Source organism: Chiroxiphia lanceolata, chromosome 7 (genome assembly GCF_009829145.1).
Source record: "Chiroxiphia lanceolata isolate bChiLan1 chromosome 7, bChiLan1.pri, whole genome shotgun sequence".
NCBI lineage: Eukaryota > Metazoa > Chordata > Aves > Passeriformes > Pipridae > Chiroxiphia > Chiroxiphia lanceolata.
In genome coordinates, this window is record NC_045643.1 from 12967060 (window position 1) to 12989995 (window position 22936).

The 22936-nt window shown below is 37.4% G+C and overlaps 1 protein-coding gene across 1 annotated transcript in view; it reads left to right on the plus strand.

Annotated features, from left to right (window-relative positions):
- Nucleotides 1–54: 54 nt before the first annotated feature.
- The window catches only part of DYTN (dystrotelin), a 26149-nt gene continuing 3267 nt past the window's right edge, over nt 55–22936 (plus strand). Inside the window, exons 1-15 of the mRNA XM_032693216.1 lie at nt 55–3352; nt 4805–4851; nt 6820–6894; nt 8474–8675; nt 10553–10638; nt 11502–11590; nt 12254–12325; nt 12671–12834; nt 13681–13805; nt 14263–14362; nt 15446–15547; nt 17135–17312; nt 18968–19038; nt 21117–21276; nt 21897–22377. Coding sequence (XP_032549107.1) covers nt 3198–3352; nt 4805–4851; nt 6820–6894; nt 8474–8675; nt 10553–10638; nt 11502–11590; nt 12254–12325; nt 12671–12834; nt 13681–13805; nt 14263–14362; nt 15446–15547; nt 17135–17312; nt 18968–19038; nt 21117–21276; nt 21897–22377 — 2107 coding nt within the window. The 5' untranslated portion in view covers nt 55–3197. The remainder of the gene's footprint in view (nt 3353–4804; nt 4852–6819; nt 6895–8473; nt 8676–10552; nt 10639–11501; nt 11591–12253; nt 12326–12670; nt 12835–13680; nt 13806–14262; nt 14363–15445; nt 15548–17134; nt 17313–18967; nt 19039–21116; nt 21277–21896; nt 22378–22936) is intronic.

Here is a 22936-nt window from a genome sequence, read left to right on the forward strand (position 1 = left end):
TGGGTCACTTTAGCCAGAGTTGTCTGGAGGACAAATCTGTTCACTTTACTACTGGGTCACTTTAACCAGAGTTGTCTGGAGGAAAAATTCTGGAAATTCCCATGCTAAAATAAGGCTTTCATTGCTCCAAAGAGCAAACTACAAAAAACCTTTAAACATTGTCATAGCTTTTGCTGTATCTTCTTCATAAAAAACTGGGAATTATCTAGGCAGAAAAATATTTCAAAATCAGAATGAATGTAACATTCTTAATCTGGAGATCAAAATAAAATTCCGACTGATTCTGTTGAGTCTAGGATTTCATTTGCATCCAACAGCTTGTTTCTTCAGACCAATAAACTGTTGCAAAAACATATACTTATTTTGAATGTATTGAAACACAGGACTTGTGTAATAATATATCTTCTTAGGCAAAATTGATTTTTCACACGAAAATATAAGTCCATCTCTCTAGTGACAAGATAATTTTTTGTCCCCATGGGGTTTTTTTATTTATCTCATGAGTTTCAAGGGAATACACATATGTTTTAAGTCAAACATGCAATTAATTAAGTCCTTGTGTAAACAGAATTATTGAGGAACCACTCTCACTTGTATGTCTTTGGGGTCTTAAAAAATGGAAACTGTGTTAATGAAATGTTACTGTACTTGCTGATTTTATCAGTTATGTTTAAAGCAAAATAGAAAGCTTCTGTTCTTTGAATCAGATACATATAGTTGGAATAAATTCATTATTTCTGTTCAAGTGGAGGTTCAAGTTCTGAACAGGGGTAGACTTCTTATATGAGGAAACCAAGAGGAGTATGTGTTATATATAGGAGGAGTTCACATGGAAATTTTTGAGGCAGGTGTAGTAGAAAATCTTGAAGAAAGGGGTTAGGAATCAGTAATTTCGCGAGGAAATGGTCTCCACAGAATTAGTTTCTAGTATATGCACAGAAAATTGGCTGAGTTTCTGGGGAGCATCTGGAGGTAGAACTCTCAGGAGAGCATAGTGGGGTGCTACCAGTAGTCATTATAAACTACCTGATTTGTTCCATAGCTCCTTCTCCAAGACAAGAGAGGAAAAGTTATCTTCTCTAATGTGTATTTACATTTGGGTTTTTTTCTATATGGAGTATGATTTGCCTGTGGAGATAGCAGTTCAAACAAACTGCAGTTCAAGCACCAACACTGCACAGCTGCTAATGAGAAGGCATATAACTGTTTCTGCAATATATAAACAGGCTTATCAGACTTAGTCACTAGCTGACAAGCTTTTTTTCTCAGAGGCTGGGAGGTGAAAGAAAAAAATGTTTGGGATGCCTCTTGTATCCTAAACTATTCTAACTGGATTTGCCTAGTAGCCTGCAGGGAAATTCATGTCTTCCCTTGTGGAAGCATAATAGAATGGAAAAGTTTCTTTTCCTAGCTTTGCTTGGGAGAGAAAGACAAAAAATAGCAGGAAAGCTAAAATATAGTGACGTATTCAAAGTTGGTTACAGTTGTAACACAGCAATTGACTCAGTCATCACTAAGTTTGGGTTTTCTATAAGTAATAAGCCAGTACACATTTTCTCACAAATTACCAAGTAATGTTATATATGCAGGATATTCATAGCACTGATGACTCCTACTGCCTGGATGTTAGAGTAGCTGTTGAAATATTTATGAAAAAGGGCTTTAAGCTAAATATATGGGTCTTACAAATGTTGTATATATTCTGCATAAACCCTTACATTTGGGTGTTGTGAAGAGTGTGTTAGCTTTCAGGTTGCTCTGAACAATCCTTATTCTAGGACATTACCACTAGGGCTTACTATTTTTCTTCTTTGTGTAGCTGCACCAACTGTTTATTACAGCACACTGTGCTTTCTGCATTACTGTGCCAGCTTCCACCTTATTTTAAGTCTCTATAGCAACATGTTTCTCAGCAACTGGGAGATGCTTAGTAAAGGTCCCTCAATTTAGAAATATTGCACTCCAACCTTAGAAAAATGCTTTGAAACACAGATCAAAGAAGTTTTATCTTTAATAATTCAGGATATTTATTACTATTTAATTAGTGTTCTCTGTTTTGACTGCTTAGACAATTACTTGATACTTTGATCTGGGCCTTTGCCAGGCATTTGTTGTGAGCAGCATTAATTTAAAAGCAAAACCTTTAGAACTGCATCTTGAAATCAACTTTTAAGTGCTATAAAACTACCGGACTCCTCTGGCAGTGTCGTCTGACTTTTGGGCCTCTAGTAAGTAATGAGAGAAAGGTAAGAGCAACTACTGTATTTAAGAGGAGACAATAATTTTGGCCTTTGAACAAAACATAGAATGTGTTCAATCTTCACAGGAAACGAAAGTAGCTGTAGGTTATTTTATGCATATTTAAAATGTTGATGATATGTTGCCTGATTTCAAAAGAAAAAAATTCTCTGTGATCAAGTCAATTGATCTGTTGGGAGATTTCTACCTTACTTCATGTGGCTTGTCTTTCTCTGTACTGTAACTTAATCATGTAGCATGTTTAAAAGTGCATTTTATTTGCTGAAGTACATATTCTGAGAACCAGTAAGGCAAGTAAAGTACATATAAGTAATCAAACATTACTTTTCTTTCACATTACAATAGGTTTCAAGAAAAGGGCTGCTCTTGTTCTGCACATAAGAGTATTCTTATTAATGGGACCAAGATTTATAATTGTAAAAATTTATTTTTTGCACATTCGTACGTAATTTTAATTTTCTCATTTGTTTGTTTTCTGTTTTTTCATTGTTAAAGGGCACAAGTAGCTGAAATATAACACACTGACTGAAATGGTGTATGAATGAGCAAAGTTAGTTCAGATTTGATGGCTGACAGATACTGCTTCTACTTTCATATTAAGTTCATTATAAGGTAGATGTGCTAATACTGAAGTAGACTCTGTTCATTTCAGATGTTTCTAACTGCACTCAAGATCTGGACTGTCCACAGAGTTTTGTATATAAAAATGTAGACTATACATACATTAATAATGCCTTTTGTAATGTTTTGGAGGGAGGATTCATAGGTATGATGTTGTATAATGGTGGGCAGTTTGGTAAAACACATGAACACATGCTTAACTTCGAGACCATAAATACCCTAATAGAAGGCTATAGGGTCTTTCCATATGTTGGACTCTGCACTGTACTGAATAGAGATCTTGTCATTTTACAGTATCAGGTGCTCATAGATTATGCATGCTGCATAATTCAGTAAGGATCTGTTCTTATTTGAGTAAGCGAATTCTAATGAGTTCTGTATATTTTTACATTCATTCCATCCTCTTTCTTTATTTTATGTACCCTTGGTGCAGAGAAAAACAGGAGGAAAACATGAGGCAAGCTGTGTGTTTGTAAGTTTGCCTTCTAGGTTTCTTACAAAACATGTAGCTTTCGATAAACACTTATCTTTAATTCATTGTTTAGAATCTTCTGATTTCATTGATTTGCCTACATTGACTTTTCTGTCAGGTTATGCAGAGGCACCAACTACTGCATGTATTTTAGGAGTAATTGTATCATATTTGCATATATATTGCATATATATTTGCATATGCATATGTATGTGTACAAAGTTACATGCCTATGTAAATGTTGGGCAGAGCTGTAGTCTTGCAGAACCCAGTGTTGAGTCCAAGTTCTAAATCTTAGTAAGGAAGAAAATAGAAGAACAGTGGAAAAGAAACATAGTGGTATTTCTTTCAAAGAAAGACTTAAGTAAAAACTGTGGCATTGTAGTCTTTAATGAAAAGTTGTGAAAGCAAATCTGTATCCCATTATTTTAAGTATTTATAGATTACTTAGAGACTGAAACATAAAGTAGCAGCTTTCACCAACTAAAATGGTGAGAAGCATATTTATGGTAGACTGAACGATTACAGATCATTGAATATTTATGCTTCAGAATTGGCCAGTATTCTGTCATGTTTATGTCAAGTGATCAATGATTCTCACTGGAGAAATGTAGTAAGTGAACATCTGTTTAAGTTAGGGTTTAACACCAAAGGTATTATTTAAGTTTTAAATATTTTCCAAGTATTTAATTTTTATTTATTCTGGCAAAATTTCCCTTTTTTCTCCACAATAAGCCATATATGTGGCCCTTGGAATCTTGTAAAACTTAGATCCGTTATACCTAATGTTTTGCAACTGTAATATTAACTGATAGTTACTATAATTAATTCATATTTTTATGTTTGAAAATATAATGTAGGTTAGAGCATTAATGAAATAAATCCTGAGGGGAGACATTCAGTTTCCATTATTATCAGGGACATAATTACTTTTGCTTTCAGAGTTGTTTAAAAAACAACTCTGGTTCATGGTTATCCTTCCTTTTTCCCTTCCAAGTCAGCTCAATAAGAAATAATGTCACCTCAGACAAAAACGTAAGTTCTGTTTGAAAATTTTAGGAAATACTTGTGAGCAATTGCAATCAATGAATCTTGAGGCTGGTTTTTATACCCTCTGTGACCTGAAATTGTACACTATGGACTGTGTAGTAATCCTGCATGTAAACACTGGACTCTTACAGTGAAAGGTCCCATTTCCTGGGACCAGTTTTGCCCTGCTAGAGTTTTGCAATTACTTGAGTTACTCCTACTTTATGCTGAGCAGAGTGTGTGCAATTTCCTGGCGTTTCTCTGCATGTGGCACCAGAACTGCTATGTTGTCTTATGTATTCTGTTTAATTTAATTTCTGAAATGCAACCAGTAAATTGCTCAGATTAAGAGGTTTTATTTGAATGGTTCGATATGTCTCTGTCTGGAATATGTGCTTTTACACTTTTTTTGTTTTGTTATAGAATGCCTAATGCCATCTGTTCATTTCAAATGGATCCAGACTTGCAGGGTGAGGATTTTTCTTATTTTTTCCCAACTTTTCTCAAGAGGCATTTCTGCGTCTTTTTGAACAGAAACTACTGAATTGTAGTGAAGTCATGCCACTTTCAGAATTTCTGTCCTGTAGCACATGAATGACAAATTACACAGCTGTTATTTCCTACCTTTATTGTTGGATCTGCCCTGGCACCTTCCTTGCCATTATCACATTGGCTCATGGCACACTGGGATCATCTTCCCTAATTTATAATACATATGCTAAGTTTTTTCCCATATTCTCGAATAGGCACGAAGGGTGGCCATACACTCCCTCTCTGAGTGCAAAATCTCAGCAAATGCTTCATCTGCTACAGAGCAAGTAGCAGAAAATGCAGAACTAGCAGGTAACCAGCTGAAGATGTCAGGGAACAACACCCTCTTTGATATGTGCAGGAGCTCCTTTCTCAGCTTCTCAACTAAGGGCATTGATGCTTCTTGAGGTGAAATTTGACCCACTGCAGAATGATTACATGCTGATTTTCTGTCCAAAGGGGAAACCCTGTTCCTATGAGATATTAAAGAGTTTAATGCCGCTAAACAGCCTCTCATAAATAATAATCCTAAAATGCTTTGTATTTTACTTGAGCTTTTTTTCTTTGCTATTTTACTTGTGTGCTCTCGCAAGTTAATTCTGGAACTGTGTTTGACAGGCACAGAATGCCTGACTTTGAGGCCACATTTTGTCTGTAAGGATGGACTTGAATTGAGTAGCAGATGGCTACTAAAACAGATTCCCTTCACTTAGAAAGTCATCTTGCACATGGAAGGTGTTTGAATTGGATGATGTGTATGTTTCTAGCATTTGTATTTGAAAATAAGCATTTGGAATTTAATCCACAGCCTACTGAAAACTGTGGGAGCCTTTCTGATACTTTCAAAAGGGCTTTGGATCAGTTTACTGGAGAAAGGGAACTGATGATGCGTGGAAGTCAAAACTCATTTTTCACGTTGTATGACATGCTACACTACATCTCCAAATAATATCACAAAACATAGTATGACAAGAGCAGGACTAAACAGATGGTATAGCAGTTATTGGCTTCTTTCTATAGCTTAGGCAGCATCTGGGAACCAGCAGAGCCCATAATTTGCTGACTATTAATATTAATCTGGTGTATTTGTGGGAAAGCAGTGCACACAGATTGGCTTGTTTCCAAACTGAACAGGTAAAGTGTTTTGTGAGTTATTTCTACTTAGTTGTGCATATTTATTGCTTATCTTTAACCTTAATCAACTGTGTGTAACTCTTTCTCTCTGAAGTACAGGAAAAAAGAGTCTCTGAGGACAAGAGGATAACTGATAAACCCCATTCTAGTTTCTAAAGTTTAGTGAACAAGCCTTTTTTTTTTTTTGGTCTTGAAATTCTAGGTATGTATGTAAAATATCAGGTATAGGTCATGTTCAACAGACCTTACTTTCCACTCAGGAAAACATCCTATAGCGATATGAAAGAAATGAGCTGAAATCATGTAGGGGTATGGGATTTAGTCAAGCAGCTTGAGTGGAATTGCTAAGCAGAAATGTCAAAAGCCAGTTGCTCTGGTAAATTGCTTATCTTCTTCTGCAAGTCACAGATACTTGACAGAAGATTTGTTTAATGCTTGAAACAGTATACATCCAAAACAATAACCCTGCTGTGCAAACTGACAAACTGTTCCTTGTCGAAGAGCATCTCTGATCAAGAAACCTGTTTGATTGAATAAATATTATTTCATTATGATCTTGGCTAAAAGTATGGGCAGTTCATAACCCTTTTCCTGATCCGTGAATAAACTCAATGCCCAAAGAAGCAGCTGTGCTCTCTATGGTAAATTCTATTTTTACAGCCGTGTCACTGGTTAAGAGATCATTTTTCCAAACTCCAAATTTTGTTGTTTTGATTTTTAGTTAGTTTTAAATGAACTGCTCTATTGTAATGTGTGTTTTTTTTCTTTCACAGAGGCTTTCAATGATGTTCAGAGCTCCGTCTACAGAACAGCCTTAAAACTACGCTCAGTACAGAGTCTGTGCCAGTGTTAGTAGCCAAAGAGAATCCTCTGCTTTTACAGGGAGAAGAATCTCTAAAAAATTTGCATTGCTGTCACCATGAGTTATTATGCTACTTTACTTTCTCATTTTCCACATGGGAATCTCAGAATGCATTATGAACACTTAAGATCTAGATAATGCTTCATACACAATTGATTTTTTTTTCCTTTTGAATGTCAGTGGAAATACATTAGTAAAATTCTAAACTTATGGGAGAATCAAATTGTTATTACAGTCTGCAACACTGCTATGTAGACATCACTGGCAATTATTAATCTTTGTGCATTGTTATGCTTGTGAAAAATCAAATTCTCATTTTTCTTAGTAGCTGATTTGTTGGAAATAATCATGGATCATTGAAAATGCATTGACTGGCATTATTATTATTGATACTATAAGTATTAATGAGAGTAAAATAAAGTACGATAGACCAGAAAAACCCTGGCTAGAATTCATTCTCCCTGTCTTTGAAGTGAGAGAGAATTCTATGCAAGCAACGAATTGTGGAACAAAGTCCTGCTCACTTAGCTCACTTTGAAATTACTGGATGTAAATGCCATATTGAGCTAAATTTTATGGAAATCCTTGAATTTTCCATCTGAAACAATCTGTTGCTGAAAAGGCACAATGTTGCAAGTGAGGTCTTGAGGGTAACACAGAAAAGATGAATAGTTTGTTGGCCTTGGCCATAGTTTTTTTCATTTGGGCACAACCAGAGGTACTGGTTTTCATTACCTCTGTTGCCTAGTCCTTCGTGTCTCCTCTAGGCAGTCAGAAAATCTACCCCAGTTGCTCTACTCCTCCTTGAACCCTTGTGACCAGAAGTGCACATGGGTTTCCAGATTGAGTTTCACTCACACTGCAGTGTTCCCATTTGTGCTGGAAAGACCACTGGTGACATAGTCTAGATTCTCTGCTGCTTCAGCAATCCACAGACTTTCAGTCTACTACAGTTTTTCACTTCTGAAGTTAATGCTAATTGATCATGCCTCTGTGGTACTGAATGTGGCCTATAAGAAGCCATAGCTTTCTTCCTACAGGATGTTAGTTATTCCATAGGACATTTATAATACAGCCTTCTTACCCCTTTCTTGGCCATAGCACCCCTCTTCTCTTTGTATTTGTGCATGAGAAGAAAGCTTACATCAAAGCATGAATTGTTTTCACAGGTGAGCTTTTTCCTGCAATACTGAATGGTGTGTCGTTTTATGCTATCTATATATAGAAAAAAACTTGCATCTGTAATTTGGATGCAGTTGAGCATACTATTTTCCTCTATAGTTTGGATGCAATTAATCATGCTGTTTTCTCTCCTTCCTACCTATCCCAAAATCCCATTCAGGGAATTTTAGTTGAGCTGTTCTATCTTTGTAGCCTCACAAGTTTTGCTAGATCCATAAACCCAGCAAGACCTTTCTCAGATTACTTCCTTTTTATGTTGCATACTGTTTTAGACTTCATTTTACAAACCTGTCCTAGCTAGGCTTTTCTGATACAAAATCGTTGCTCTTCCATTCATGAAAAGGCAGGGATTCTCATTCGTTTATTCCTTAATTTTCCCACAGTGGATTTGATTGATGTTTCTCTGATTCAGCACATCCTATCAAGTGAACAGAGCCAGAGGGGAGAGCAGATTTCTCTGAATATGCAGCAAATCTCTAGAATGTTGACAGAACTGTTCCGAAGGGCAAGATTAGAAAAACCAGGCCAGGTAGATCCGAGAGCCGCTGAATTCACGTTGAGTCTGCTCATTGCCATGTATGACAGGTGAGAAGAAGAATAAACGTAAATCCATCGTGAAGTATCATAGAATCATAGAATGTTTCTTTGGAAGAGACCTTAAAGACCATGTAGTTCCCACCCCAAGTATTGTTTCTACCACTCTTGCACCATTTCTGTATAAAACTCTCAACATTTGATATTTTTTTTCTTGGTATACAAACTAGGAGTAGTTCAGCTGTCAGAATATGAGGCAAAAGCTGTATCAGAGAAACAGTGGTCAAATGTTTCCAAAACTATCTGGAAGTCCAGTCTTCTGCCAGTCCATGCTGGCTTTTTCTCTGAACAGCTTTACAGAGTAGCTCTTCTTCTGACTGCCAAGATATTTTGATACACTTCTGCAAAGGAATCAGTATTTGCCTCTGCGGGGCAGCACCCAGAGGTGCAGAGGTCAAGAATTTTCCAGTCACTTTTCTTCATTCATTTTTCTCCAGCTTAAAAACTTAATCAAATAATTATGAAACAAAATTGATGTCTCATAACTAAGCTGATCAGCTCCTGCAAAGAGCAAATAGTTTCTGGAGGTAATAAGGAGGCAGTTCACAGAGTGTATTTTTCTCATGTATTGTTTGTGGATAATGAATTAATTAGCTAAAGGCAGGATTGGTTTGTGATTGTATCAGATTTAAAAGGCTAAATTCATTGTACAATTTATTTACCACGAGTGAAATTTATTCCCTTATATATTGGAGCAAAGTTTTTTACTCAATGTGAGTGAGATGTAAGTGGTCTCAGGACTTTTTCTTGAGTCAGTGTTCATTAATAATATGATCACTACTCCTTAATGTCCCATATTGTTAATGTTTGTTTACTTAGAAAAATCAATGAAGACTAAGAATAAACTGGTGTATTAAGAAAAAAAGCTAGAAACATCAAGAGTATTTTGTAATTTGTGTGCACTGTAGAGAAATAATTTAGAAGAATCTCCTTAACAGGAGTATCTTGGTCTTTTATTCTGGTTTTTTTTTTAAACTGTGTAATTTTCTTTTTGCTACCTTTTTTTAAATTTTCACAAATTTCTTGACATGTATATAGGATAGAAAAAGCTTCTTATAATTTTCTTGTAATCAAGTTTTCTCTGAGTGCTATTCTCCATAGTAACACTGGAAAGTATTTCCTAGGAGGAGCACATACTTTGAAGAGTATGTTGCAGCTTTATGCACTGTGGATTTATCTAAAGACTCTTGGAAAAAATGTTATGTAATGATATTCTGAAGTGCAATACAGCTTTGCAAAAGTGGTATCTTAAATATAGAATTCCAAGATTTCCTGATTTGTGCTTTCCAATTCATGTCTTCTTAGTCTTCACAAAAAAATAATTGTTTTGTTCATTAGGTGCCTATGTCAAAAACTTGGGTTCTACATTAATATCGGCTATTTATTATCTAACGGTCAAAACTGAAGTCCTGGCCCTGCCTATATCCTTTTGTTTAAATTAAGTTGCAGTGAAATTAAATGGAATCAGCCCAAGAAAAGCTCAGTGCAGATTTGGGGCCATAGTGAAGCTATGGCCTGATGTTATAATGCAAAAACCAGGTTGTATCCTGTGTTCTCTTCCATATTTGGGAAGGCTTTCCACAAATAAAGAGCAGATTTTTTTTTTTTTTTTTTAGGACGTATTGTAAAAGTAAAATTATATTTTACTTGGAACGTGAGGTCTTTGAAGGAGATGTTGTGGTTTTGTTTTATGATTGCTTGGCATCTTGGAACATAAATTATCACTGAAATGTTACATCAGTTATATTTATACATATAAAAGGGTATGAGTTTTGAAGTTGTCTCCTAACACAGCAACATTTTATTCTTTAGAAGTTTCAGTTTTTACATTCTTGGTGAATATATTGTGACTTATTTTATTTTCTTAGATCTGGAACAGGGTATGTCAAAATTAGATCTGCTGCAGCTGCCCTAATTGCCCTTTCAGGAGACACTCTACTGGCTAAATACAGAGGTGGGAAATATATGATTTTTATACACTGCCTGAAATACTGAACATCAAGAAAAATCTCCATTGTAATTTTTTTACTTTAGAAGAGAATACAGTTCTGCCATGCAAAAAGTAAATTATGTTGACTGCTCAGTTACAGAGAAAGGCTGATGCAGAATAATACTTTTCAATTAATGTCTGTAGCCATCTTTGCATAGTCTCAGAACAGATCATAGTAAAGTTTAAAATAAGTAGAGCTTAAAAATGAAGGCCATGTTCTATTTGCCTCACAGAAAAGAAGACTAGTTTTAAATTTCATTGGATTAGAAAGCCATTTTTTATATTTGATCCAGCAAGCTTTTAGACATTGGACAAAAATGCTTAAAGAACTAAGTATAACAGATAAAGGTGGCCCAGTGTAATGTGCAGCACAAAGGTTTCTACCTGAATTAAATGGCTAAAATGGAGAACAAATGGAGCACCAGTGAAATATTCATCTCATACTCTCCCACTGCCTACTGCGTATTTCCGTCCAGATTACAATTTGCATTTAGCAATTCACAATTTAAATAGAACACTTCTTGTATAAACATATTTAAATATTTTTCTTAATGCCACAAGAATGAGCTCATTGCTTCCTTCCTCCTTACCTGTCTTAAATGCCAGCAATAAGGAATTGCCATAAATTCCTTACTTTCCTGCTCTTTCCCTTGTCATAGGATGGAAGTATTGCCACAGCGGTCACTGTGAGCCTGTTAGATGGATAATAAAGTGGAACTTTATTATGGGGTTTATTTGGTAGGCTGCAATCACCATAGCAGTTTGAAGATAGCTTGAGGACACTTCAGGCTCTGCCAGGATTCCAGTTTCTTTCCTCTTATTTTCAGCTTTCTTCCAGTTTTATGCTGTCCCTGATGGGAAGGCGGCCTTGATTACCCGTAGTGCCCTGAGAAGCCTACTAACAGACTTAAATCAGGTAATGCCGCTGCAATGCTGCTACACAATGGATTTTGTAAGAGAAAAAAAATACCTGATTGATACATTTTATGTTTGATTACCTTATGGGACTGAAGTCAATAGGATACTCTGTGGTCATAGGGAACTACCAAGCAAAATAGGTAAAAGAATCAAATTCTGTCCCTTTTCTCCATCAGAGTAACTGCTTGGATTGGTGACTGCCTCTGCAGTCATGTTGCCTGAGCTTACACATCCTGGGAACAGCTGCATACAACTGTTTCTAAGGCAACTCCAAACTTCAGATGTCTGTACTCACTAGAATAGCTTGCAGTTGCAGGAAGATACCTTAGCATACAGGTATTTACAGCTGAACTGGTGCTGAAAATGGGACCTGAAAATTACTCCTGAAGTTCAAACCCAGTGTCCTTCAGTATTATAGTGTGGCAGCACAGTATGTTGATCCATATCAGTAAGTGAGTTGGAAGCAAATAATTCTGAGGCATGTTGAGCTATGAAACTGCATACTGATGATATGAATATGAACAGGTTTTCTTCAGATTAGTATGTAAAATGGCATTTCTGTAGATTCTTCACCATCTGTGTGCTGTCACCATCGCAGCAGAGCATGATGGGAACATCTGTTTTTTATTGAGGTGCTTCTGAGCCTTTCTTCTTAATGCAGATCCCAGCCATTGTGGGAGAAAGCTGCACTCTGTCTTGCGTGGAAATTGCGACTCATGACTGTTTCCATGGGGTGAGTGAAATTCTGATGTCCTGGGAAATTATTTTGAATGTTACTGATTGATTAAAACTACAAGTGTGTCACCACATAACATCCCCAAGTACCTGCTGTTAAGGGGCAGGGCTGACCAACAGTCTCACAGTAAAGGAGGATTTGCATCTATAGAAAAGGTGTTCAGTAAGATACTGCTGAAGACTTTTGCATTTATTCCAAGACCTTTAGAACCCAGTAACATTTTATATGAATGGAAAATCTGTGCTAGCAAGGTCCAATGTTAAAGATTTTATTAGGAGTTGTAGATGAAACACCTGTTCTTTTCAAATGAATGTATGAACTTGAGACATGTATTTTTTCTAGGTTCTGAATTCAGCTATTGTTGAAGAAAAATTCCTGTCTTGGCTGAGATCGGAGCCTGCTGTTCTCCTGTGGCTCCCTACGTGTTACAGATTATCAGCCACGGAAATGGTTTTTCACCGAGCTAGATGTAGAGTCTGCAAAGTTTTCCCCATTACTGGCCTCAGGTGCATCAGTTCTTACTATTGTTTGCATACCTTACAGGCTATAACTGATGTATTAAGCAACAAACTTTGGATGTAATCTAATTTAGTCAGTATAAGAGGGAGAGAACCATCGCAGGCTAGTGCTCAAGCCTGCATCCTGCTTCTCTTTAGCTCACTAGCACAGACATGATTATGAAGACTTGCTGAAGGTAAACTGGCAATTCAGAAGTAAAGCCAATTAAACCTGAGTTTCTAATTTCTTAGTTCTTTGTCCCATAGCCAGTTGTATTAACTGGCTAGTTAGGTTATCCATCTTAACATCTTGTTCATCTAAGTAATGGTATAAAATGGCATAGTGGTATAAAAAGAATGCTATCCATTACCTCTGACCAGAATGCTCAGAAAATCAATTTACTGTTACTCTTTTCTCACTAGTAGTAAGCTTGCAAGTTTAGTTTCTTGCATTTTTAGTTTTTTGCTTGCAAATCCTACATCAATCATGTATTATGTGTCACTTAACATTACAGTTCCATGAGAGCAGCAAATAGAGGTAAGCTGGCACATAAGAAGCATGTGAAGTTGAAACTGCATTCTCAAAAATTATCCTAAACAGCTGTTTCTTCCATGAACTGCATTTCAATGCAGTGAGTAAATAATACTAAAATCACTAGTGGGTTTGGAGAATAGTCCATTATCATTTGGACAAAATAACTTGCATTCAGAGAATGTTGAGGAAAGTCATAATTCTAACAAAGCTGTTTCTCTGCATTTCAGAGCCCAGGGATCTGTATTTTCAGTAGTCAAGCTCACTTACACCAAGTCCTTACTTGTGGGGAAGTTATTGAATCCCTTTGTTTTCCCTCACAGGTATCGCTGTTTGAAGTGCCTCAATTTTGACCTTTGCCAAGCGTGCTTTTTCACTGGCCGTCTCTGCAAACCACATAAGAGGTCACATCCTGTTGTGGAACACTGTGTGCAGGTAGAGTCCCATTGTACTGATTAATTTCCCTGTTCAGGTTCTTCCTGTAGGCAAGTAGGCAGTAGATTCTTGAACTACATTCATTATAAAATTATATGTGGGTTAGCCATAATGGCCATGACATATCAGCATTATTAATCTGGGCACAGTGTGACAGGAAAAGGAAAAAATGTGGCTTCTAACTTTGGAATGAGTGTTTTGTTCTGAAATAACTGAATAAAGCGATGAAATATCCTAGTGCAAATCCTCTTTTCAAGGACTTTAATGGCAAGCTTGCTGTTTACAGATAATCCTTAAACCTGTGTAAAGTCCCGTCAGTGTATCCCAGTGCTCCCTCATCCCAATCCCAATGCAGACTCATGCAAAAATTAATTCATCCTAAAGTTGTACAAACTCCTGCATGAAATGTTTTTTCTCCCAGAGTTTTCCCACTTTATTGTAAACCCCTCTGATTCATTTGTCTCTGTCAGTTAGGGATGTGGCACAAAGAGGCAGCGTGTGCCCAACCAAGCTCACCTACTTGGACTCCATTACAGGGGCAACTTGTGCTTTCATCACACTAGTGGTGAAGTATGACACTGGGAATTTGTGTTTGGAAGACCAGCTTCTCCTTTGAGCAGGAGATTCCAGATCTTGCGCACAGCAGCAGACAGGTGTTTGTTTGTTTTGGTTTTTTTGTGGATTTATGTAACAGTATCCTTCTGTTCCAGTAAATTAACTGAAAAGCCCTTAAGAAAGTTTCCCTAGAAAGCTTAACTTCATGGTTTCCTTCCCTACGCCCTGCAGTTAAAGATACCTGGGTAGCCAGTGTCTTCACTAAAACTAAAGAATGTTAGAGTGCTCTTGTAGTCACCCTTTGTCCAGGGAAATATTACACTGTTGCCACTTCATTGTTCTCTTTCTGAAGAGAAGACTAACACTAACACAGTGCTAACACTGTGAGAAACTGTATCTGGATGCTCAATATCTGCATTAAAAACAGTTCGTTCTTCCAAATATTTTTCCTTATTCTCCCTCTGTGATAAAGTAGGAGAACCAAATGGCAACTGATCTCCTCATGTGGAGACTTCTAGTAGAGACATTAAAATTGGTGTGAATGGGAGTGCCAGAAGGAAGGGCAAGAAGAATATAAGGCAGGAGGTGATGCAGAAGGAGAACTAGTATCTCTTGTCCTCCATGTTACTGCAAGTCATTATGGAAGGGATGGGGATAGCAGCTTACTACTGATTCTTTTATGTCCCACACAAAGGATATAAAAGTGGTACCTGTCATAGTGAGTAGCTTATCTTTTAATTTTGGTATAGACTTTGGCCTGTATTGTAATATTTGGCCTATAAAGTAATATTGACAGGGTTAATGGAGGATTAGGGCTTCTTGAAGTAAACCCAAGTTCAGTGATCTAGTTGCAATACTGCAGAAACAATGTTGGAAAGCTCAATGTCAGATAGTATAGATGAGGAAAGGGACTTCATTGTACAACAAAACTGATTTCACTCACTCATATTCACTCACAAGCACTAAATACATGTGTCCAAGTAGTCTTTCCAGCATTCACACACCAAGGTGTATGTATACACATGATATGACCATAATGACTTGCAGTAACATGGAGGACAAGAGATACTAGTTCTCCTTAAGCCTCCATGGTCTTAGTGTGACCCTCTTTCAAGAGCGCTGCAGAAGAAAGGAGGCTCAGAGAAGAAGGACTCTGGAGACAGTGGAGGAGAGGCACTTCCCTACTCACAAAAAGACTTTGTGAGTTTCATTTTCAGATGAGTTTATAATCTCTGAATGTCAGGATGTGGGATATTGCTTGATTATGCCCTTTGAATAAATGATTTTGTTATGACAGATACCATGTCATAATCTTTCTATTAGAAAGGGAAAAAATAACTGGGAAGTTACTGCACATTGTTCTATAGCTTAACCATAATTACCATGCTGATGACCTAATGACCAGTTGTCTTATAAAATATAACATGCTCGTGTCTTCCTTCCCTCCTTCCTTATGTTGTCTCTCTTGCTCTGTGCCATTTCCTATGCTCAGTCTAGGGTCAAGCATTGCAAATATTTAGTACCTGTCACAACTGCATGGGTTTTTAAGCAACTCCTCTGTGAAAAATTCATTGGAAATTAACTGTAATACTTTCCACGTGTGACCCACAGTGCATTCAGTGACAGTCATTCTACTCAAGTCCCACTGAATTGCAGGCCTGTGGGATTACTCACAGTAGTGAGCTGATCTCACCGTTCCAGTCCTTTCAGACCAGTTGTTTGGTGTGCTTTGGTTAATATTTAAATTCATTACTGTATTTCCACTGATCACGGTGGTTAATAATGAGCGTTGGAGGTTGTGTTGTGATTTTTCCCAATAGTTTCTCCTTCCTTGCTATGAGATTTTTGTTGATATTTAAGTGCAGAAACTGAAGGGAATGATTATAGGAGATAAGCATGTAAACTACAAATGTGCAAAGGGTGAGATTCCTTTCTAGTTATATAAGGCCTAGCAACTCTCTTGCATCTCACGTATGTTCTCCAAATGAGGCTTCAGTGAGACTGAAATAGGGAAAAAATGGTCAGTCCTCTCTAAAAGAATTAATTTCCTCTTTGTGCAAAGGAGGACAAAAATCTGTTTATAAAACTGGATTTTGCTACTCTGGTACGTTTGCAATTAGAAAACAATTTTTTATATGCTGTAAGACCAATGGATGATAGTTAGAGTGATTTTCATAGAGAATATTATTTCAGTGTTTGTTTTTTAGAATGTGGTGAAATCCAAAACATTTTTCGTTGCTAATATTTCCTCTCTTGTATTTAGCAACAAACCAATATGTCATCATTTTGAATGTCATTTAATTTTTCTGTGAGCAGTCAAGATTTATCTATAATTCTGTGGGGTTTTGCACTACCTACTGCTTGGGTAGCAATGGGACAAAGAAGAATTTAGGGCTGCTGTTACAGGTGTCACTATGGGACTGATAAATATCTGGCCTTTTCCAGGCATAAAATGGACTGAACAGCAGGGTACTTTGCTATATTTTTGTAGTTGAATTTCCCAATATATTTGGCTCTTGGTGAAAGGAAGCGTAGAAGAGAAGCAGCAAATTGCACTGAAACTGAGTGGAAAGAAGAACCTGTTGTTGGGAGAGTAGAATTCATTTATAGGAATTTCATTCTTTCAAAATGTGCCAGCAGGCATGGCTAAACCATACTTCTTGCTTCGTCAATAGCATAGCTGTCTGTCTACTCACAGTGCATTAGTTTTATTTTGTTCTTTCTTGATACCAAAACCATGTGAGTCTTGATCCTTTACCTACTCATTATTTCTCTCTTGGCACACAGTCCTCCTGCAGAACTCAGTGCTTCACCACTCCCTGGTCCTGAAAACCTGTCTTTCCCAGGGGATAGTTGTGTCCCAGAGTCACCCGAGTTCGTAGCTGAAAACAGGACTGTAATGCAGAAGAGTGAGAATAACAGAAAGACCAGAAAGACACTAGAGCAAGGCAAGACAATAGCTCAGGTGAGCAAAACATGAAGCAGTAATAGTGCTACAGCTGTGAAGAAGACCTACCAAGTTAACTATCTAATTACTAATGAAAATGTATTGGACATCTTCAGCTTTCTGTTAATTCCTCACTTATGGAAAAAAATGTGGAATATGAAAACTCAGTGAAGCTTGAATTTGATGTCTTCCCAAGATTAGTGACTAGTCTCCTTGATTTCCATAACCTTCAGATGCACCTGTAAGAATATTTGCTTTGGGTTTTGATGAGTTGTCTTAGATTAGCACGCTAAAGACTAGCTAAGACTGGAGTCTTCTCTCTATTTTAACAGACAAAAATTGCCATCATATCCTCCTACTGCTGCCTTAATTCTTTCTAGGTTCAGGCTATTTTTGTTACCATGGCAATAGCAAGAGGACAGAATGATCCCCTCTTAAGGATAAACCCAGAGTGGTGTCCACTCCAACTAAAATAGCTAATGTACAAAAGGTCTCCACTAATCTATTTCCAGCTTCCCTGCATAGAGACAATACTAGAAGAGTGGATAGGACAGTGTAGCTAAAAATAAGTATATGCAGGTTTTTGTTTCTATATTTATTTGAAAGATTGGCAGCTCTGCACATACTCAGAATATAGGGAACACTGAGTTGTGTTCGAACCAGTTTGTGTCATCTGCTCATCTTGTTCTTCCCAGGAGCCAAGGGGTGAAAACTAGCCTCTGTGTGTCAGGTCACTCCTTTGGCTGCTACTCCTGTGCTGCCCTTTGGAAGAGATGTCATTTAGGACTCTACTGCCCAACTCAAGGTATAGTGCCAGCCAGCATATATCTGCAGGAGAAGTTGTGGGCAGACTTAAAGTGCTTAAACATATAATTTTGACGGCTGGCATTTGTCATTTTAGGAGACAGCAAGATAGGACTTGCATCCCTGTACTGGGATTCTGTTGTGCATTGCTCATTTGTTCATTTTGAATCTGGGCTGAGAATTCTTTTTGAGCAGTTTTATACTGATTTCCAAGATCTTATAGTGCTTATTTCCACTTTGCTTCCAAAGATGTGGACAGTAAGTCCAATGATTGCTTTTATCAGAATTGATGAGTATGGAGGTCCTGGGGACCCAGCTCTTAGTCTCATAATTTCCTGGCAGCCCTGATTCCAGCCCAACTTATATCATGCCCCAAAAGCAGATGGAAAGCATTTGTGTCCTTGGCTTCTGGGTTACTGTTCCCTGCATGGCCCAGAGACTGTTACTTCCATGCAAAGACCAGGAGTTTTTCTTCTCTAATCTGCATCCAGTCTCTCTCTTCATCTCCTTGTCCCAAAGCAGTTGTGGGACTTGGGAGAGACTGTTCCCAAATCAGAATATTCCATTTTGCAGAAATTCTAGGGAATATGTGTTTTGTTCTAATTTAAAACAAATTCTCATAGACTTAGAATTTGTCATAGAACAAAGAACTTGCTCTATAGAATGAATTTTCCAGTCTCCTCTAATAGCCATTAGAAATACTTTAATGCATCAGTTGATTTCAATAAGTTAAATTTAAAAAGCTAACTAATAAATCGATAAGACAGACCAAATCCAAAATTTGTCATGCCCTCTTATAGTAAAATTTACATATAAAAATGAATGTTATTGCTGATAAGGTTATGACCAGATACTTCTTTGTGTTCTAGGCAATAGCCTCTTTTGAAGCAGATGTGTTAAAAATGCACGAATCTATCAAAAGCATTCACAGTGACAGCAGGTATGTAAATACAGTGGTACACTGACAGAAGACTGGTGGGCAGGGCTCAGTGAAGGGCTAGAAGACAGGTTATTTTTCTATACCTTGGAGATTCTGAGATTAAATAAAGATGCTGTTAAATGAGGATGAATGATAAAAACTCAGCAACAAAAATTGTAAATGGGGATCACTGGAAAAACAATGTCTGGAAAAGCAAAACATTTTCGTTTGCTTTCATCAGCATTTCTGCAATTGATAGTTTATATTTCTAAAGGTAATTTTGAAGGGAAAAGATGTTCATTCACATAAAAATACCAGAATAGCATACTTTTTCAAGTTTTTCTCTGAATAAGGCTTAATCAAAACAAATTTCATAATTTGCATAAAGTTTTTAAATCAAAGTACATTGTCTTCCTAAAAAATGTGCTGTACATCAAATAGAGATTAATAGGCTTAATACAATAAGTATTGGTATAAAATCCGTGACAGATTATCAGAGAAGTTCCTTCTGATATTCAAACCTTTGACAGGAAAAAATATTAATTCCTAAACTACAAATTTCCTGAGAGGTTTATTTGTTTGCATGGCAGGAGGGGGAGTTGCTGTATGGGCAATTATGCTAACCTTTTTCTTGCATTTTTGTCTTCCCCTCCTTAATTTTTGTAGTTATATATGAATGTGCTCTAGATAAAACCACGGCTGTGACCCCTTAAACTGATGGAATTACAGTGAAGTGTAGTATTTTATCCTGAATCTACTCTTTATTTCCTTCAGTATGTTCAGTTCTCTCTGTTCCTGTTCTGTTTCATTCTAAGTACAATTGCTGCTCCAAATTCACCCAAGGCCACTTCGAGATCAAAGCTAAACAATTGCAGTTCCACTGTAAGCCTGTGTCCTTACCTCACTCTCTGTTCTCACCTGGGCAAATAAAGAGATATGGCAAAGATCTTCAGCTTTTGTTTAGATTAGCAATAGCTGAGAGGATATCTGGGAAGCCTGCTTCTGAAATGCTGCATCACCCTCTGACCCAGAGCTTATCATATAATGGGGTGAATGAATCACATTACTCATGGGAAGCTCTTTATTCTTATTTGTGGACCAACTTCCAGCATTCATGTGCCTGTTCACAGAACTGGCTCTGAGTTAGTTGAAGGGAGTCAGCATTTTATGGTAAAGACCCCTTAAACGCTGTTATAAGGGACCACTGTAATATTAATCTTAATTTTAAATTATATGACTTGTTGTCCTATTCAGACAAATCTTGCATAATTCTAGAGAAATCTGCTGGGACTCTTGTCTCTAAGCCAAAGTATAACCAAAAGAAAGTGAATCAGATGAACTTCTGAATGTAACAAAGCAGGACAGATAACTATTTCAGCTCTGTGATATGAAGCAGTTGGTTTATACAGTAGTGTTAACAAACTTTACTGTCTCCACCTCAGCCATGAGGAAGGCAAAACTATTTCTACCCTGGCTTCTTAGAGAAATCCCAACTAGAACAGAATTACTGTCACAGTATTTTTGTCATACTGTGCTCTGAGTAGGTAATTTCTAAACCTCTGGTATGTGTGGGAGAGTGGCACTTCTTATTGCAAAAATCACAATGTCTTTTCAAGGACAAGTGGCCTGTGCAGGAACTATTCATATAATCAAAGAAACTGCATAGAATACCATGAGCAAGAAGAAAATCTATCAAAGGGGTAGAGGCTGCTTTTACTTTGTTGTTGCCTGTGGCATGTAGTGGGAACTTTTGCAGTTCAGGGAGTTGCCATAAATAGTTTGCTTCTAGGCAGAGGGACTGCTGTAATATCTCCCCTGTTGAAGCCACCTTTGTGGGAAAGGTAAAATGCAAGGTTCAGTCCTGGCCGTAGCTCCATTCAGCTCAAATTTTTCCTCATCTAGAACACTCCTATTCTTGCTAATTCCATGGATACAGCCCAGCTCCTGAAACACTGGTCTCTAATCCCAAAGCTGACAAAAATTTTCTAAACTGATAAAGGGGATAAAGTTTGTGCTAAAGTGCTAGCTCTTTTCCGTGACTGCATGTATTTGTGTATGTGTGATCTAGCAAAAATCCCACCCTCCTGTGTCTCTGGCAGGTACATGAAGAAGCAGTTCAACAAATGGAAGGACAAAATACAATTTCTTCACAACTGCCAGGAAGAAAAAAACTGCAAAATAGAGGCAAAACTCCAAAGACTGAGAGTAAGCCATAAAAACCTACAAATGACACTGCAGCAAATGGAGCAAGAAGTAAAGGTATAGTGACAAATATACCAATAATCAGAGCTATGGGCAATTACTGAACACTGACTACTGCTTCCTGCAGACCAGCACTCTTGATACTATTTCATGCACCTTCCACTAGTATTTTCAGTTATCTTAGGTTCTTGTCTTCAAAGAAAGTAGATAGAAAGCAGCAGGGATTTTCTTGTCATTCTGTGTATATTTAGCATCTAGCAGATACCCATACTAGGATGTTTAGATACTACTGCAATGAAAATAATGAGTATTCCAATAAGAGTGAGAAAATGGTTTCCAACAGAAGTGTAAGATACTCCACTGCAGTCTTTTCTTCAGAGAAGAGTCCTGTGTTGGCATTGAATAAACACTCTTTTGTCATTCCTAATTACCATTTTTTACTGGAAAGTAACACATACGTCTTACAGAAAATATTTTATTTCTTTTCAATTGTATTGATTCTTGGTCATTAAAATTATTTGTGAGATTCTAAAAAGGCCCTTATTTCACGGAGAATGTATACATATTTGCCACCTACAGCATTTTGTAGCATTTTCTGCAATGCTGCTTTAGTACTACTGGCAAGCCAAAATATCAGTTATTTTCACAATGTATTTTCTGTGTTTTGTCTGTTGTAGACAATGTTACAGTCATCAGAAGATCCTTTTGTGCTGTATCAGAATACAATGCCAAGAAATCCACATGTTCTGCTGGAAAGGAAAATGCAGGGAGGATTAAATCCTGCCCAAATAAGGCCTACTTCCAGAACATGTGCAGACTGGAATTCTTTGAGTCCCCCCAACCCTGCAAATAGAATGCAGCTTTTACAGACACCTGAGGTTGCCACTGCAGTGGACTTTATGTTTTCAGACGACCCACTGGAGTCAGTGTCCCTGCAGAGTGACAGACCTTTTATGGGACAGTATGAAAAAGCAAATGAGAATCAAACATATCTGCCTAAATTGACAGAAAACTCTCTCAGTGGCGTCATGAGGAATACAGTTCTTACTCCCCCTGCAGTGCCACTACCACCTGATGAGGAGGAAGTCAGAGAGGAAATGGAACTGCAGCAGCTAGTGATGGAACTGAAGGATGGATTGTCTCTCCAAACCCAACCAGGTATAAGCTCTCCCAGTAATCTTGACACTGTCTTCTCACCTTCATCCAGTTTACTCTATAATATTGTTCATAATCATTTAACCCTTCAAGGAAACTCAGAATCTTGCCTTAGCCATTGTAGGAGTATTCAAGCTCTGTATTGTAAGGTAGAGCATATTCCAAATATAACCCTTAATGTTCGACTAATTTGAAACTGGATGAGTTCGAGCTCATAAGAGAAAATCAGTCTCAGCAGTTAACTAAGGAGCAAAGTTGCTGGTGAGGGCACTGGTGAGGGCACTGGAGGTCTTTGCTGTTGCCACTTCTGTGACACTGCAACTATGACTCCAGTCGCAGGCAGACTTCCAGCAGTACAAAATCCCTATGTAATCAATGATCTTACACAGCAGGGATTTGTTCAACACTCAGGATGCCTCACTTTTGATAATGAGGATGTAATCAGGAATATGACATAAAAAGCTACCATTTCTACAGAGTTATCTTAACTTAAAGATTTATAAACAGTTTTCCAGGGCTCTGGAAGCATTCAGAAGCTTAGAAAGACGTAAAATCTGTTCTA